The sequence below is a fragment of the Sciurus carolinensis genome, chromosome 8 (genome assembly GCF_902686445.1).
Source record: "Sciurus carolinensis chromosome 8, mSciCar1.2, whole genome shotgun sequence".
NCBI lineage: Eukaryota > Metazoa > Chordata > Mammalia > Rodentia > Sciuridae > Sciurus > Sciurus carolinensis.
This window is the reverse complement of record NC_062220.1, coordinates 120,738,933-120,756,804: the sequence shown is the minus strand read 5'-3', so window position 1 is coordinate 120,756,804 and position 17,872 is coordinate 120,738,933. Positions and strand designations below refer to the sequence as shown.

Sequence of the window (17,872 nt, the reverse complement as noted above, 5' to 3'; positions counted from 1 at the left end):
ATCAGGTTAATAAAGTTTTCTTCTGTTCCTTGTTTACTAAGTTTTTAATAAATAATTCATTAGATTTTATTCAATGCTTATTCTGCATATTTTTGTATGCTTATATGATTTTTCTCTTTTCTAATGGTGCACATAATGTACTATTTCTGATATAAGGCCAATCTTGCATTCCTCAAATAAATGAACTAGATTTGTCCATTATGTGCTGTCATGTAATACTGCTGGACTCAGTATGATAGTGTATTGTTCAGAAAACATGCATTTGTATACCTGAGTGAGATTCAGCTATAATATTCTTTTTCTGACTGTTCTTATTAAGTTTTGTGGCCAAGGTTATACTTGCTTCATAAAATGAGTTTTGAGGGGTTCTCTCTTTCTTTGTACCCTGGAAGAGTTTGTGTTAAAATGGAACAATGGGGCTGGGGAGATAGCTCAGCTGGTAGAGTGCTTGCCTTGCAAGCACAAGGCCCTGAGTTCGATCCCCAGTACCGCAAAAAAAAAAAAGGAACAATATTTTCCTTGTATGGTTAGTCAAACTTGCTAGCGAAACTACGTGAGCTGGGAATTTTCTTTGTTGAAAAAATTTTGACTAATGAGTCAATGCCTTTAGTGGCTTTAAAATAATTGAGATTTTCCTTTTTTTTTTTTTTTTTTTGGTGGTCAGATGATCATTTATTAAAATATTTTCCCATGTATTTCTTAACTAGCTGGGCACTCCACTGCACCACTGTTGATATCATTTATGATGTCATGAGGGTGGTGGCCATCGACATTACAGTCCACAGACTGGACAGTCCCCAGAATATCCTTAATGGTTCCAGAAAGTTTTCTAGCTAAAGATTGATGATGCATCTGTCGGGTAATGTTGACAATTTCATCGAAAGTGATGTTTCCACTCTGTGTGTAATGTTTTTCTGTTTCTTTCTGTCTCTTGGTGGCTCCTTGAAGGCTTTTATGATTAGGGCAGAGGCAGAAGGTACCACCTCAATCTGGGCCTGTCTGTTCTGAATGGTCAGTTTCACTGTAATCCTCAGACCCTCCCAATCTCCAGTTGCTTTGGCAATGTCAGCACCAACCTTTTTTGGAGACAGACCCAAGGGGCCGATCTTGGGGGCCAGGGCAGACGTGGCGCCGACCTCACCGGTGCACCTCAGGTACACAACTCTGATCTCTTTGGGATTGAACTTGGGAGGCATGGTAGAGGTGGCTGCTCTCAGACGAACCCGGATTCACGACGACCAAAAAGAGAGTTGCACCTTGACCTCCTCTGAGCCAAAAGCGAGAATTTTCTATTATCTAGTCAAATGTGTGTTCAAATAAATTGTTTCAAATTTTGCTCATTTCATCTTCAATCACTGGCATGTTGTTTATAATGACTTCCACATTTCAGGCTCTGCATGTGTCAAAATGTCCTATTTCATTCCTGATATAGGTGGTTTATGTCTTTTTCCTTTTCTTGATAAACAACTTTGCTTGTTTGCTGTCATCTGACTAGATATTTCTTTTCTATTTCACTCTTTTTTGCTCGTCTTTTTTATGACCCTCATTCTATTTTCTTCTGTGTATTTTGATATTCTCTGACTTCTAAGGTATATTCTTAGCTCATTAGTTTCAACCTTTTGTCCTGAATATACGCACATTTTCACTTAATTTAATGTACCAGTTTAGCTGCATCCCACCTATTTTACATAGTCTCATCATTGCTCAGTTCAAATGTTACCTCATTTTCATTTTTTAGTTTTCTGACTGTTGGACTATTTGGTAGTGTATAATTTGTAAACATGTAAAAATATTCTAGTTATATATTTGCTATTGATTTCTAATTTAATTGTATGTATTTAGGGAACATACTCTGAATAATTTCAACTCTTTGAAATTTGATGTAGAGACTTACTTTATAACCCAATACATATTTGCCAGAGTTCCATGTCTATTCTTGTCTTTGAAGATTATATACACATTGTAACAGTTGAATATAATGTTCTATCTCTAAGTCCATCGAGTCAAGCCAATTATGATCTTTCAATCTTCAATCTTCTATTTTCCTTTTGATTTTTCTCTTTCTCCTTAGAATTGTGAATATCTCTATATTTCATTGTAGCTTAACCAGTTATTTATATATATGATACATATAATATGTAAATTTATACTTATATTTATTTATATATGTATATATTCTTATATTTAGACCAGGGGATTGAACCCAGGAGTGCTTAACCACTGAGCCACATCCCCAGCTCTATTTTGTATTTTACTTAAAGACAGGTTCTCAGAGTTGCTTGGTGCCCTCACTTTTGCTGATGCTGGCTTCAAACTCACAATCCTCCTGCCTCAGCCTCCTGAGCTTCTGGGATTACTGGCATGTGCCACCGTGCCAGACCTTCTTATATTTTATTTTGAGACAGGGTTTCACTAAGTTGCTTAGGGCCTTGCTAAATTGCTAAGTCTGGCTTTGAACTTGAAATCCTCCTGCCTCAGCCTCCTAAACAGTTGGGAATTACAGACTTGTCTATCATGCCTGGCTTGCTTAATATTTTTGAGACTACATTATTAGGTATATACAAATTTAAAAGTTGCCTTCCTGATGAAATAAAAGTTTTATTAGAATAAAATAACTTTATTTCATATAATACTTTTTACCTTAAAGTTTTTGTCTGATATCAATATAACTATGCCAGTTTTCTTTTGGGTAGGAATTTCATGGTATCCTTTTCCATCTGTTACTTTTGGCTCTTCTCTGTCCTAGCCCACAATTCCTGAAAATGGGAGTTTTTCTCCAAATGACTTCATGCAACATTCCCTTGTAAAACATATACCAAGCACTTATGTTACAAGTCAAGTCTGTTCTCCATATGTTTTCAAGAGTTTAGTTGCACCTATATGGTGGAATTTCTTGGCCTTTTCTATTCAGTGTTTAAGGCTGGGACAGAATTAACAGGTACCCTTCTTTTGTTGTGCTTTCAGAACATGTATATTGATGTCTGTTTTGGGCCATGTCAGTAAGCAATACTGCAGGGTGCAGAAAATCCCATTCAAATGTCCTCAAACAAGGAGACTTGAATAACTGGAAATCCAGACTCAGAGCTGTCTGCATCCAGAGTTCCTGGCCCTGTGTCTCTAGAATTCTCCCTGCCCTGCCCTCACCCCCACCTTGGCTAATTTCTCTCATGGAGGCAAAATGGCTCCAGCAGGTAAGGCTGACCACCTAAAGAACAAGGTGGCCACTAGACCAGATTCCAGGGCAGAGAGAGGGCTTCTCAGTGCACCACCTCTGGTCATATGCCCACCCCCACCACTGAGTCCATGTACCAGGGCTTAACAGCCTTTCCTCCAGGTACAACAGGGGAGGGGCAGGTAGAGGTCTCAAGCCTCATAGAGGCATTGGTCAACCCCTCTCCAACACCCCCAGGAATAGTGGAGATTCCTGAGCAAGCACAGCCCAATAACCAACCAAAACTTCTAACAAGAGTTGACAGAGGACTGGGGATATAGCTCAGTTGGTAAAGTGAAAGGCACAAGGTCCTGGGTTCAATTCACAGCATCCAAAAAAAAAAAGTTGACAGAACTCTGGAAATACACAATTGGAATAGTGCCCAAGACTTCTGGTGTAAGGGCACAAGGAAACCCAGGAGTGGAATGTGATGACAAAACTTTAGTCAAGATCCTCTGACTAAGCCACCTTTTCAACTAGGACTTGACCTTGGGCTTTTTTTTTCTTGCTGGACCTGCACTGCCCAGTTTTAGCAAGAATTCTGCTAAATTAGGTTAGCCAGAGTAGTGTATCCTCAATAGCTGATCACCTCTGCTATATATCAAACATCTCATCTTCCCTACCTCCCAGGTGATGTCTGAACATCCGCTAACCTTCATCAAGGGTCCTGTTAAGTTGGTTTAGCCAGAATCCCCCTTTACCTTGGTTGTCGTCTCTTAGTTGTTTTCCATCTACCAACCCTGACCCTGCTCCTTAGCTATAAATTCCCACTGGGTCATAATGTATCTGAAATTGAGCCCAATTCTATACTAAGGTCTCTTTTTCCTTATTTAATAGTTCCTGAATAAAACCAACTTTTACTCCCTTGACTAATGTCAAGCTCTGGTTTTCTGTAATAAGTGGGGAAGGTGCAGAGCAGGTGGTTGCAGCCCAAAGCAGAAAATTCAGTACAACAGTGCTTTCTTCTTTCAGGTCATTCTTGAGCCTGCCCACTTCCTAAGAACAGGGAGAACAGCCACAAATGGAACCCTACTGTATGTTAAGCAGGTGCCAACATTTAAGGGGTCCTCACCCTCAGGCTCTGAACCTGTTCTTGTGTAGCCCTGAGAATGAGTGCCTCTTATGTATTAGCCCCAGGAACCCCTGGCCTCACCCTAGTCCTAGTACCTCTGCATCTTACTACTACCAATGATGGCTGCCACTTCCTCTCTGAACCCAGGTGTCTTACAAATGTCTATTTAGGGCAATGATGACCCAAAACCATGTATTGATGATGATTCTGGGAAACAGCTCAGTTAGGCATGTTGTCACATTACAATACCCCTTCTGTCAATCTGGCATTTCCATACACCTCCTTTAACTGTATAAACTTCTGAATAAAGACAACCAAATCATGTTCCCACCTAATATAACTACCCTGTATAACCAAAAACATATTAATCCAATGTTCCCTATAGAGGACTCAAGTTTATACATCCTTCACCTATTGTTAGGTGACATCTATTCCTCTAGCTACTCTGCACATGCACGTGCACACACACAGCACCTTTGATATCTGTAGTTTAGCTACCAAAATCAAAGGTTACCCCCTATAAACTCATTTTGTGTTGGATCATAGGGAATTTGGGGGTGGGGAGAAAGTGTTACAATAGGTTTTGTGTGTCTCTGAGAGTCTGAAATCTGATACATTGCAAAATCTGACTTTTCTTAAGCAGCAATATTGTTATGGTTTAGATATGAAGTCTTCTCCAAAAGCTCATGTGAGAGATAATGCAAGGATATTCAGAGGTAAAGTGATTAGATTACAAGAGCCGTAACCTAATCGGTGGATTAATCTACTAATACAGATTAACTGGGTGGTAACTGTAGGCAGGTAGGGTATAACTAGAGGAAGTAGTTCACTGGGGGCCTGCCTTTAGGGTTTATATTTTGTCCCTGGTGAGTGGAGCTCTCTTCATTTCCTGGCTTATGGTGGCTTCCTCCTCCATATCACACTCACACGCCCTCAGGTAATGCTCCCAGGTCTCAGACACAGAGGGTACTGAATTCCAAGCTCTGTTCTCCAAATTTGTCCTGATGGATTGATAGATCTTTTCCTTTCCCTCCCTTTTATTCCCCTTTCTCCATATACTATGGTGAAATGAGCTCCTGCTAGCCTTCTCACTGCTTGAGAACATGAAATGACAAGGTCTTCCACTGTCACCTTGAAGTGGGAAGAGAAATCTCCTCCTCTCTCTCTGCATCCATGAAGCAAAGAAGCCACTAAGGGCCAGATGAACCTTGATCATCATGAAAGTCTGCCAGAGGCCTGGGAGTCCCTAGTTTGGAAATAGGTTGCAGAAGACAAAAACAGAGAGAATCATGCCTGGGGTGCTTGTGAAAAAATTGTTTTTAGGAAAGACATGAATATACCATGATTAAGATGACAACATGGAAGTGTAACAGTGAAACACAAGAAGGTGGCTGCGGTTACAACTTATTTTCTTATTCTCCACTAGCCTAAGTACTGGCCCTAATCCTAAACTTGGTCTGCTTTCCTGATTAAATATGTGCACCTCAGAACCAGAATACAGCGCAGTTGATGACAAGGGTGGGTGCAGAGGTGGAGCAGGCTTTCTCAGAGTAGCTGCCTGGGAAGAGGAGCCCCACACACACCACCTTCAGCCCATTGTTCCTTTGGTGGCTGGGAGAGGAAGGCATGCTCAGGAAAACAGGAGCTCAAAGTAGCCAGAGCATATGCAATGGAAGTTAGATCAGAAGGGCCTTCATGCTAGCCTGGACACTCAGGTTTCCATGGAATTCACTGTGGTATCTGAGGAAGAGAGTGACCTCATCAGACTGGCAGAGTAAAGACTGGCTGCTAAAAGAAGAAAGGAAGGACAGAAAGGAAGGGAGGTCAGGGAAGTCAGTAGAGGAATGACAGCAGCCTCCACTAAGGTGGGAGCAATCAGATGAGAAGGAGGAGCTGTCAAACAATATACAGGAGCAGGAGTTGGGGGGAAATTGGTAAATGAGAAGGTAAATGAGGAGGTGGTATCTGATTCATGGCTTGAGATCAGCAGACTGGAAACAGGAAATAGAAAGAGGGTGGAGAAGCATCCTTGGTTCACCAAGCAATGCTAGTGGAGAGCCTATAACACAGCCCAGAAGGGGTATGGTGCACTGAAACCTGTAGGCCCTTCCCAACCTGGTACAAAGATGGACAGAGGGAAGCCATGCTGGGTGCTTCTGGAGTGGACCACTGATGGTAGAGAGCTTAAAGTCTTGGGGTAAAACTCCCATTTATAAGACCTGGATACATACCACCAGCCTCCAAGTGGAGACCTGTGCCCCCTGGTCATCCCCCATTATGAGTCCAGGACAGCTCTTCACTTCTGAGGGTACCCATGATCCTGGGAGGCAAGTCCCAAACCACAGGAGGTACCTCTCCCTCTTCTGGGAGATGAGACAATGTGAGGATTAAATAAAGAACACATTATAGCTTGGCTATGTGTGATGCCTTCCCTCACTTCAGGAGTTCCAAGAACTGGAAGATTTAAGTGAGGTACAAAAAGGAGAGAGCAAGAGGTGCTTCCAGCCATCTCTAGGAGGAAGGCGAACTAGCCTGGTTAGGGTCAGTGAGAAAGGAAAGGAGAGATTTAAAAACAAGACCAAAAAAAAAAAAAAAAAAAAGGAAGAAACAAAGGCTAACTCTTAAGACCATTCTGGATTTCTGGTCATCTCTTAAATGCCTTTCAAATGCTTGCAGAGCACCACCAGAGGGCACTCTAATTATCCACTCCCTCACAGCCCCTAATTGAACCACCCTGAGGGTGACAGTGGAAAACTGCCTGACTTGAGTAACACAGATAGCCACAAAAACAGAAAGCAAACAAGGAGGCAAATATCTGAGGGTCTCCAGTACATGCCCCAATCAACGTTTTGACAACTAGACAAGTGTTTGGTCTCTGTGATGTGGAGGGGTGGTTCACACATAGCATCGTGGGGCAAAATCCTCTTATTTTATGCCCCAGTTCCACACTCACCAAGCAACTTTATGACATGCTTTCCTGAGATATCAGATACTGAAGAGGGTAGTTTTCCTCAAGAAAAATGTTTCTCTTTCTCCACTCCCAGAAAATCAATACATCCACCTTATGTGATGATGGTGAATGTCCACCCATTCCCATGAGTTGAGCAACCATGGTCTGTGATGGCTGAACACATTTGCCACCTCTGGTATGTTCTGGTTTACAACAGACCAGGGCTCCAGTATTATATTAAGAAGTGTACTTCCCCATGGTTACTGGGTAGATGTGACACCAAATCATCACATACTTTGGGCAAGTCATCAGTTTCAGTTCCCCAATTGGCAACTGAAATGAACAGAAGTGACCATTTTCATAAGCCTTTGCAGCTGTGACAGCACTTCCCTCCTTCCATTGAAGGAGATGCTGGCAGTGTCTTATGGGTGGGTGGAGTGGCATGGAAGGATTGGCCAGAGACAAACAGGTGATGGGAATGGGAGATGAGACCAAGATCCCCCTCTCTCTTCAAATAACTGTTACAGGTTCACTCAGGGAGGTGGGATGGATTTGGATGAATAGTTCTTTGCTACATCTGCAAGGTTTTCCAAAAAGGAAGACATGGAAGGCACAATGTAATATTCTAAGTAATGTTAAAACAACTTAGGAAGTGAGAATAGAAACTTAAAAAATAGTTCAAGGTCAGAATGTTGCTTAATGGTAGAATACATGTTTGTTATGTGTGAGGCACTCAGTTCAAGCCCCAGCACCACATATCAAAAAAAAGTTTTTCAAAATACCCATAGCTTAATAATCAGCTAATCCTCATAATTTAATACACAGGTTTGCTTTCCTTACACCTCTGAGCCCCAAAAGGTTGTAGAGTAGCATCATTCCTCCATATTTACAACTAAGGACACTGAAGCTGTAGGTTATGACTTGAAAAGTTGGCTCCAGGCAGAGTCTGACACTGAACCCAAATGCAACAAGAAGGCAGAGAGAGGCAGCAGCAGGTACGAGTCAATGGCAGATCTCCAGCCTATCCAGATATAACACTCAACATGTGGTTAATAACTCATAGAGATGGACAGGAAATGAGCATGGCTTATCTGGATTAAATGAGTTGATATATATTAAAATATAAAGATGAAAATAAATTATAAATTGCTCAAAATATTAATAACAGAATTTCTTATGTAACAAGAAAAAGAATTTCATAAAAACCAGAAAACAAAGTTCAACAATTTGCTGTTTATAAGTTACAGACACATAGCAAAATATATACACAAGTTAAAAAAATAAAACACTGAGCTAAACTCTATCATGCAAATGCAAATTCAATAAAAGCAAGGGGCTTCAATTACAATTTTGGAAAAGTTGAAGCTAGAAGCATTAAAAGAGGTAAACAGGGTACTAAAAGGCACAGTTCAGTTTTTTAATATATAACTATTAAATATGCCTATTTTCAAAAAGAATTTTGAGAAAACTGCACCAACATATATAAAAAGAGAAACAGAAATTAAAATTGAAATAGAAGCCAGACATGATGATATACACCTATAGTCCCAGCTACTCAGGACACTGTGGCAGGAGGACCACTTGAGCCCAGGAGTTTGCGGCCAACTTGGGCAATACAGTGAGTCCCTGTCTCAAAAAAACAAAACAAAACAAAATTTATAACTAAAACATAAAAGTGAAATATAAATCACACAAAAAACAAAAGGAAAAAGTATACAAAATCAGACTATGAAGGGCTGGAGTTATAACTCAATGGTAAAGCGATTGCCTAGCACATGTGAGGCACTGGGGTCAATCCTCAGCACCACATAAAAATAAATAAATAAAATAAAGATAGTGTGTTCATTTACAACTAAGAAAAAAAATGAGACTATGACTAGACCAGGTAAATGACTGTTCATAACTGTTTGAGGGTCACAGAACCCTCTCAAAAGATGATGGATGCTACATGTCCCCTCCAGAACAATTCATTAATCCACAAATCCACATAGCCTGTTCAATTCTTAAAGGTCCATAGCCCCTAAATCCCCTGCATGCTTAGCCCCTGACAGTCCTCAGACCCCAGATTAAAAGCTCTAAAATAAATGAAAGTTATACAGAGTATGGATTTGAACAAAATAATCCAAAAATTGAGTTGACAAATAGAACTAACTGATGGATAAAAACACTGCTTTTAAGAGTATACAAATGCTTTGTAAAAGTTGATAATATACCCTGGCCCAAATAAGTTCTACGGACACTCAGAAATGTTGATACCACAGTATGAGAAATGAGCAGCAATGACCTAAGCATTCACCAATTGTGAATATTTTTTAAAAACACCTGGGCGAAAAGGAAATTTCCAATGCTATAGCAACAACCAAAAAAATTACATCAAAACTTAAATAGAGGGCTGGTGTTGTGCCTCAGTGGAAGAGCGCTTGCCTAGCATGTGTGAGGCACTGGGTTTGATTCTCAGCACCACATATAAACAAAGTCCATCGACAACTAAAAAATATTAAAAAAAAAAACTTAGAGAACAAAGCTATAACTATGAGAAAACCATAGATCAAAGTACCTACATTTATCAGTAATACTAAAAATATGATTAAATCATATCTAAATGATTAATCTTAGAGTTGGAAAGTGTTAAGCCAGGAAGGAAGGAGGGAGGGAGAGGCGGTGGGAGGGAGAGAGGAAGGGAGGAAGGGGTAGAGAGAGAGAAAGAGAGAAAGGGAGGAAAGGGGAACATATATTTTAACAAAACAAATTAGCAAACAACATCAAAAACTGGAGTTTTATAACACTCAATGACATCTATGTAAACCACTGCTGGAAGAAGAGAAAAAAATGTAAAACAAAAACAAAAACAGATAACTCAATTAAAAGATAGTTAAAACAGTACCAGGGACCATATCTTATTATAACTTTACATTGTTTGGGAAACTAAATAAAAAGGTATATTTTAAACACATAATAAAACAGTGAAAGAATCTGAAAAACAAAAACAAGGCTCTGTTCATACATACATCCAAAAAATAGAAAAGTGCCTGGTCTAACCATGTTTACAGAAGAATCTGTTAACCCTTGGGTGATGGGTTAATCCCTATGTTATATAAAAAGAAAAAAAGGAAAGGGAGGGAGGGAGAAAGAGGAAATAAAAAGTGCATATTCCAAAGGGTGAGAACTGCATAAAGTGAATTATGAGAATCCAGGCATGAATAGAGAGGGTAATAACCTGAATTGTGTGGCTTTTTCAGAGGAGGTAAATCAGATGGGCTGAAATAAGGATCTATGTGCAGAAGAGCTCCTGAAAGTTGGCTTTAAGGAGAGTGGTGACATGTGCAAAGTGGTGGTTTAGAAATCAATTTGGCTGGAACATGCAGGAAAGGCAGAGAAAGACCCAAGGCAGGTGATGGATGCTTCCTGGATAAAGACAGGACTAGCCAAGGCTGAGATGGAATAGGGGTGAATAGAAAAGAGGAGGTAGATCTTTCAGGGGACTCTGTCTGATGCCACCTGCTGCCCCAACTATGTCTCAGCATTCTCTCTTCACTCCAGATAAATGACAAGACCTTGAATGAAAGCTGCCTGCAAATAGCACCCAGAAACACCTGGTCAGGCCCTGGGCCTCCAGAGTCCAGCTGGTTATGCAGAGGGTTCTCAGGGACACTGGGTAGCTAGTAGCAGCCAGGACTCCTCGCAGGGTCTCTCCAGTCTATCTTACCTATGGTTCAAGATCTCTGATCTACCAACCCCCACTTATTAAGGACCAAATATGGCTTTCCCATGCTTATTCATCAAAACTATATTAACTGCCACATTGAGCTTCTGAAAAACAAATATAACCAGCAACATTATGGTAAGTTCACCTGATTCCAGTGGTAAACTTTTGGAAAACTTCAAAACAGCCCAGATTGCCTCTTTCTTCACTAGCTCTGAGAAGCTGGGAGCCTGGAAGTGGGGACAGCCAGCACTTAAGATATCCCAGATAATGCTGGGGATGTAGCTCAGTGGTAGAGTACTCACCTAGCATGCTCAAGGCCAAGGTTCAATCCCCAGCACCACAAAAATGTGTGGCACCAGGTGAGGGGTGGGAGTGGGGGGATATCCCGTAGCCTGGGACAAGGGTTTATCAATTGGCCAAACCACCATCACTGCCTGAGTTCATACCCAAGGGACTTAAGGTAGGAGACTGAGACAGAAAGACCAGTGGGCTTGCTTGACCAGAGCAAGCAGGCTGACATTAGAAGCTGCTGGAGCTGCATGAAAGCCCAGCACAGGGCTCCCATCCTGGTGACACACCATAACTTCTAATTACCTGGAGAGTTTTGGAAAAATCATTGTCAGGGACCCAACTCTGGGGATGCTGATTAAATTGGTGGGACATGGACAATGGCACTTTTTAAACAGCTTCCAAGTGGACAGGACAGAGAATACAGAGCAGAGAATACAGGAGCTTGACACTGCTGCTCATGATGGTGTCCAGGAGGAAGTTCAGTATGTGGGACATATTCTCTGGTCTGCAGGGAATGTGCTTCTGGGTTAGGTAGGGGTCACTTAGGTTCTCCGTTCTCAACTGCCAAAGCACTTTCAAGTGTGGCCTGGTTCTGAAAGAGAGTCTTTTACCAACTCTTAGAGGTATGTGGCCAGGTTCCATCACCCCCATCCCTTGGAAGGGGAAGCAGACTCTGGGGCAAGCTATGGGACTTGCTCAATGTCATACAAGTAGGAGGGTAGTAATGGGACTTGAACCCAGCCTCTTCCTCTCAGTTGTCTGCTTCCAACATCCCCAGCTAACTTATAGTCAGATGCTGAATATCCTCTGCCCACAAGAGGACCAAATTTCTGCCCTCTTATTACAGAATCTACCCTCATGCTAATGAGTTATAGGACCACACCCAGGGGCTCACCCTCCTCTGCCCTGTTAACCTGTTTTGGTTCTCCCTAATACCCAACCCAGGCAGAGAATCCTATTTTGTCTCTGCTTTATCTACTTTCGAATTCATTTTCTTCAGCTGACTTGGACTGTAAGCATGGTTTCTACCTTCTGGAAGTATCAGACTGAGGCCTGATTTAAAGAGTTCATTTGACATTTTCTTGGGTTTAACTGAATTTTCTGCCTCTTGAAATTTTCTTCTTCTAGACTTGGAAAAAAAATGGCAAAACAAAATCTCATAGGCTTGGGGGGATCAAAGTGAGAATGAGAAAACTGAAAACCAGTTCTCTTTGGGGGCTCACTTCCCTAATGTCCCATCCTCCCTTCACCCAGAAAGCCTATTGAGAGCCTATTGGCCAGGTGCCCTGTGGAACCTTTCTGCTAGTGGGGAATGGTCAGGAGGGCCTCATGGGAGAGTTTCCATCCAGCATTGTTATCAGGGAGGTAGGTGGAGTCTAAGAGACAAAGAAATGTGTGTAAGGGTTCCATCTGGCAAAGGCTTCCAACATGAGGAAAAAGGCTCCTTCTGGCAAAGGCTTCCAAGCTCCCCCTTCTACAGCTTCTCCCCAGCATGGATTTTCTGATGCCGGATCAGGTGTGAGCTCCCCCTAAAGGACTTGCTACACATGTTACACACATAGGGCTTCTCTCTGGTGTGAGTTTTATAATGCTCAATGAGGGCTGACCTGTGCCGGAAGGCCTTTCCACATTCACAGGAATAGGGTTTCTTGCCAGTGTGTATTCTCTGGTGCTGAATCAGTGCAGAGCTGTGGCAGAAGGCCTTGCCACACTGACAGCACTCATAGGGTTTCTCCCCCGTGTGGATCCGCTGGTGCTCAATGAGTGAAGAGCTCTGGCTGAAGGCCTTCCCACACTTATGGCACTTGTAGGGTTTCTCACCAGTGTGGGTTTTTCGATGTTCAATGAGGTTGGAGCTCTGGCTGAAGGCCTTCCCACACTCTTCACATTTGTAAGGTTTCTTCCCGGTGTGAATCCGCTGATGCCGGATAAGATGCGACCTATGACAAAAGGCTTTCCCACAAAGATCACACTCGTGAGGTTTCTTTAGAGTGTGAATTTTCCGATGCTGGCTCAGGCCTGAACTCTGGTTGAAGGATTTTCCACATTCCTTACACTGATAAGGTCTCTCTCCTGTATGAATTCGTTCATGTTTTCGGAGACTGGAGCTCCGGCTGAAATCCTTCCCACATTCCCTGCATTCATAGGGCCTCTTTCCTGTGTGAATTTTCTGGTGTTGAGTGAGAGCTGAGCTCTGACGGAAGGCCTTCCCACACTCCCGGCACTCATAGGGCTTCTCCCCAGTGTGGATGAACTGATGTCGGAGAAGGTGAGAGCTCTGGCTGAAGGCCTTCCCACACTCGCAGCACTCATAGGGCTTCTCCCCAGTATGGATGACCAGGTGTCGGAGAAGGTGGGAGCTCTGGCTGAAAGCCTTCCCACACTCACGACATGCATAGGGCTTGACTGGCTGTGGCGTACTATGAGATACCTTAGGCCCCAAGTCCCCCCTGCCTGCTTCCTCACAATCTCCTGGACTGGATTCTTCTCTACCATGGATTATCTGACATACACTGAGGTCAGATTTCTGGAGAAAGGTTTGACCAAATATATCCTCATCCTGGGGTCTGGTTCCAGGGGGGATAGTCTGATGCTGAACAGGGCTTGAGCACAGACTGAAATTCCCCTCATAATCATCCTGTTCCACATCTTGCTCCCCAAGAGGGACCTCCTTGTAGATAACAGCCATTTGTTCCAAACCTCTTTCCTGAAGAAAAGGGTGCCCTAGGTCCTCCCCTGGGAAAAGCTCTTGCCGTGTCTCTAGCCTGTCCTCAAACACAAAGGTCTCACCAAACTTCATTGCTGGGGGAACCTCCATTGTGAATCTGGTATCTCCGCCAGTGATTGTATATGTTTAAAAATGCTCTTCTTTGGGTCACCTTTACTGTTCTCACAATCTGAAAATAACACAAGGGACGTTGTCAAGTCAGTAAATCAAGCAACTGACAGGTGCCTCTTTCCCGTGCTAGACTCTATGGTAGAAAAAAACCAAATGAGTGTTAAGACATAATCGCGACATTGAGATGACAAATTTCACTTAACAAAAACAATTGTACGGAAGAGAGACAGACACAATCACACATCACGTGCCTAGACTCTAAAGGCTGAAACAAAGGTAGGTTAAAAGAGGAAGTGGAGCCACTGTGGAAAAGGCAAGCCTCCAGCTACATGATAACACTGTGGGTGGATTTTGCTGGGAAAAATCGTGATAAAACTTCTTTCCTACACTAGGTTAATGACACTGTCACCAACCAGGTGCCCAATCAGACCCTGGGAGTTAGACCCTCTCCATTCTTGCCCTACCTGGCTCATCCTGTCCACTTCCTAAAGCTGCATGCAAGGGGTCTCTGCCCTCTGCCCTCACTTGCAGCTCCCCAGGATTTTTTTTTAACACTTACCTCTTAACCAGCTACCTACCCCCAGCTTCTATCCTTCCTCCTGGTTCATGCTCTATACTAGCACCAGAGTGAAGTACCCAAAGCACAAGCCTAATTGTGTCCTTTTTCATACTTGGATCTTGTGACATTCCAGCTCCTTCACAAGGGCCTTCACACCTGGTCCCTTTAGTTTTCTCTCCTGCCTCTCACTCCCACATACCAACTTTCCAGTTCAACATTCATTTGTGCTGCTTTTGTTTTCTCCTAAAAGGTCCTTCCCCTGTTCTTAGACTGCCACTTGCTTGTCCATCCGTACTCTGTCCAAATAACCCCTCTTTTCTGCATCAGATTCTTGACCATCTGAGACACACCCCCTTGGTGACCTGAGGTGCTGGGTGTACTCACCACACTGCATGTTTACAATACTCTCCTCACCATTAGCCTTCCAGCTCCCTAAGAGCAAGTACTATGTTACCTCAACATGCAATCCGCAACGTCCAGTATAACAACACAATCCCATGTACACAGTTGTTGAAAAAATGAATCAAAAGGAGGAAAAGTCATCTGTTTTTGTGCTACAACTTCCACACATTTTTCTTTTTTACCAAAAAATACTTTATTCAAATAACTGTCTAGGGAAAAAAAAAGAGAATCAAAAAGGGAAAAGAAATGTCTAGGAGATAAAAACAAATAAAAAAGACAATAGTAGAACTGCTCCAGTGGAAGAAGGATGTTGTAGAAGGGACCAAAAAGGAAGTTAGAATACTCTATTCAGTCCTCCAATCCACTGCAGTGTCCCTACGAGGGTTCCTCAGTACCCCATTCAGAAACTTCTCTGCTAGATGAAAGGGAAGACCTCAAGTGATAGGATAATGACAGCAAGAGCTCACAGTTAATCAGTACCCATTATGTGCTGGTAAACACTAGAACTTTCACAAGCATATCTCATTTAATCCTCACAACTCTATACAAATGTATTATCCCTCCTCTGAATCTTAGAGAGTAAGTGACTCCAAAAAAATACTAAATTAATCATAATAGTCACCATGGAATTCACACTATTTGAATTTTTTTTTTTTTTTTTTTTTTTTTGGTACTGGGGATTGAACCCAGGTGTGCTTAACCAATGAGCCACATCCCCAGTACTTATGTTTCATTTAGAGATAGAGTCTCGCTAGGTTGCTGAGTCTGGCTTTGAACTCTCAGTCCTCCTGCATCAGCAGGAGTATGCCACCACGCTGAGCTGGTGATGGACTGATGGCTCACACCTGTAATCCCAGAGGCTTGGGAGGCTGAGGCAGGAGGATCGTGAGTTCAAAGCCAGTCTCAGCAACCTAGAGAGACCCTGTCTGTAAATAAAACATAAAAAAGGGCTGGGGATATGGCTCAGTGGTTAAGCACACATGGGTTCAATCCCCAGTACCAAAAATAAAAGTCTCAGCCAGGTGTGGAGGGAAAAAAATAGCAAAGCACAGAACTAAAGTATTCTCAAAAATGCTTCGATCACTTTGACTCCTCTTACCCTTCCTCTCCTCTTCAACAGCCCACAGTTTCCAATTCTTCTCATTTGGCCTAGGCTTTTGGACCTCCTCAAATCTCAAAACCCCTCATTTACACCAGGTTCTCTTCTTTGAGCTCCACCCCTTTGCCATCTGGCTTAGACCCTCTTTCTCTACGGTGGATCTAACTATGAGCTTCCCTTCCACTATCTAGTCAGGATAATTTTCCTCACCTCCTTGTCCTGCAGAAACAAGCTGCTAACTCCCAACCTTCCCTAACAATTAAGATGTTAAATGTCACCCAAGAAAATGATACAACTATGCATGAAACCACAATAGACACCAAGTTTTCAGTTTCAGCTGGAACCTCAGCACTCAGCATTAGCATCCAAGACCTCTTTATTTGCCAAATCTCTCTGTTCTTAGTCCTCATCTTCCCACCCTATCTGGCATTGCTCACCAATACGTTCTCCAAACGGAACATTACAGAAGTTGCAAACTAGCAGCCTGGGACCCTGACACACAGACACGTTTTGTTTGGCATTCAAAGAGCTGGGCTTTTCCTTCGTGGCCAATATTTAAAACTCAGTAAATCCCTAGCTTCCTCTTGAAAACTTGGAAAATGTGGTAATTTGGGCCCACCCTTTAACTACCCACATTACCGACCTAAGCTTTGAAGTTGTCCCCATCGTCCCCCTATCCCTGCTTATTCCCTTGGTTTCCACAAGTTTGCTCCACAATTTTCATACCTTCTGATCCCTCCTTCCCGGTTATCTGTGGACTGCAACTCTTCCTCAACCCACCTGTTAACTCCTGGAGTTGCCAAGGTTGCCACCTTAGAGGTTGTCCGTTCTCACTATGTGGTCCCTACACGCTGAAGTCTCCACACTGAATAAAAAACTGGCAATTCTTATCTGTCCCCAAGAATGTGTTAAGTATTTTTGGACTGAAAATTCAAAGGTCTGGGAACCCCACATTTCCCAACTCTATCGGGGCCTTCCCCAGTTCCTCCTGCATCCGTCACTCCAGCCTCCAGGTAGCCCGTAGGTAGCCTCCAGGAGTCCTTCAATGCGGTCAGGGTCTCCTGGCTGGAGGCCCGCGAGCGGCCGCAGACCCATACGCGCTCCCCAGCGCCCCTACAGGTTTCCCACCCATTAAGGGACACCCATACGCGGGGACAGCCGGAGGGACAGGTGGTCAGGGAGACTCGGGTCACACTAGCGGATGCGGGGCAACTCACCTGGGCCGGGGCGGGGCGAGGCGGCTCACCTGGGCTGGGGCGGGGCTGCGGGTGGGGCGGGGCTGCACCTGAGCAGCTCCAACCCGAGGTAGACGCGGCCTCGCTCCGCCGCAGCTGCTGACTCGGAACCCGCTATCGCCAGAGCACCCAGAGCCCCGCCCCCTGCCCACGAGCACTTCCGGGACCGCTCTAGTCAGCGCGGAGGTCCCGGCATCTCGGTGGTCCTGCGGCACGCACAAGCCACCCAGACGCAGAGGCCCAGGACCAGCCAGGATAGTCTCTCCTGGTCTGTGCGGTGACTCCGGCCTTGCCAAATGGTCGTCTGGCAGTGGGGAAAACAGTACCGGGAGGAAACCGTCCAGGAAAGGTGGCATATCTAGAGCCTCAGGCACTGTTCTATTTGCCCTGGGGCCGTGTGCAACAGAAGCCACCAGAGTGCCTGGGGTCTTCAGGAAAAGGAGAGGGAGTTCTCAGAGTTGTCAACTCTCACTGATCCAGGGGTCCTGTTTGCATTCATTCCTCCTTC

The 17,872-nt window shown here is 43.5% G+C and overlaps 1 protein-coding gene and 1 pseudogene across 1 annotated transcript; both read right to left on the bottom strand.

Annotated features, from left to right (window-relative positions):
- Positions 1-675: 675 nt before the first annotated feature.
- On the bottom strand, positions 676-2,088 carry LOC124991154 (60S ribosomal protein L12-like; annotated as a pseudogene).
- A 6,754-nt stretch (positions 2,089-8,842) lies between these two features.
- Znf70 (zinc finger protein 70) lies at positions 8,843-17,478 on the bottom strand. The gene is made up of 2 exons (XM_047561396.1): positions 17,347-17,478; positions 8,843-14,127 (listed from the first exon to the last, which is right to left on the bottom strand). The coding sequence occupies exon 2, from the start codon at positions 14,046-14,048 to the stop codon at positions 12,705-12,707; it is 1,344 nt and encodes a 447-aa protein (XP_047417352.1). The 5' UTR covers positions 14,049-14,127; positions 17,347-17,478; the 3' UTR covers positions 8,843-12,704.
- Between the last annotated feature and the right edge of the window lie 394 nt (positions 17,479-17,872).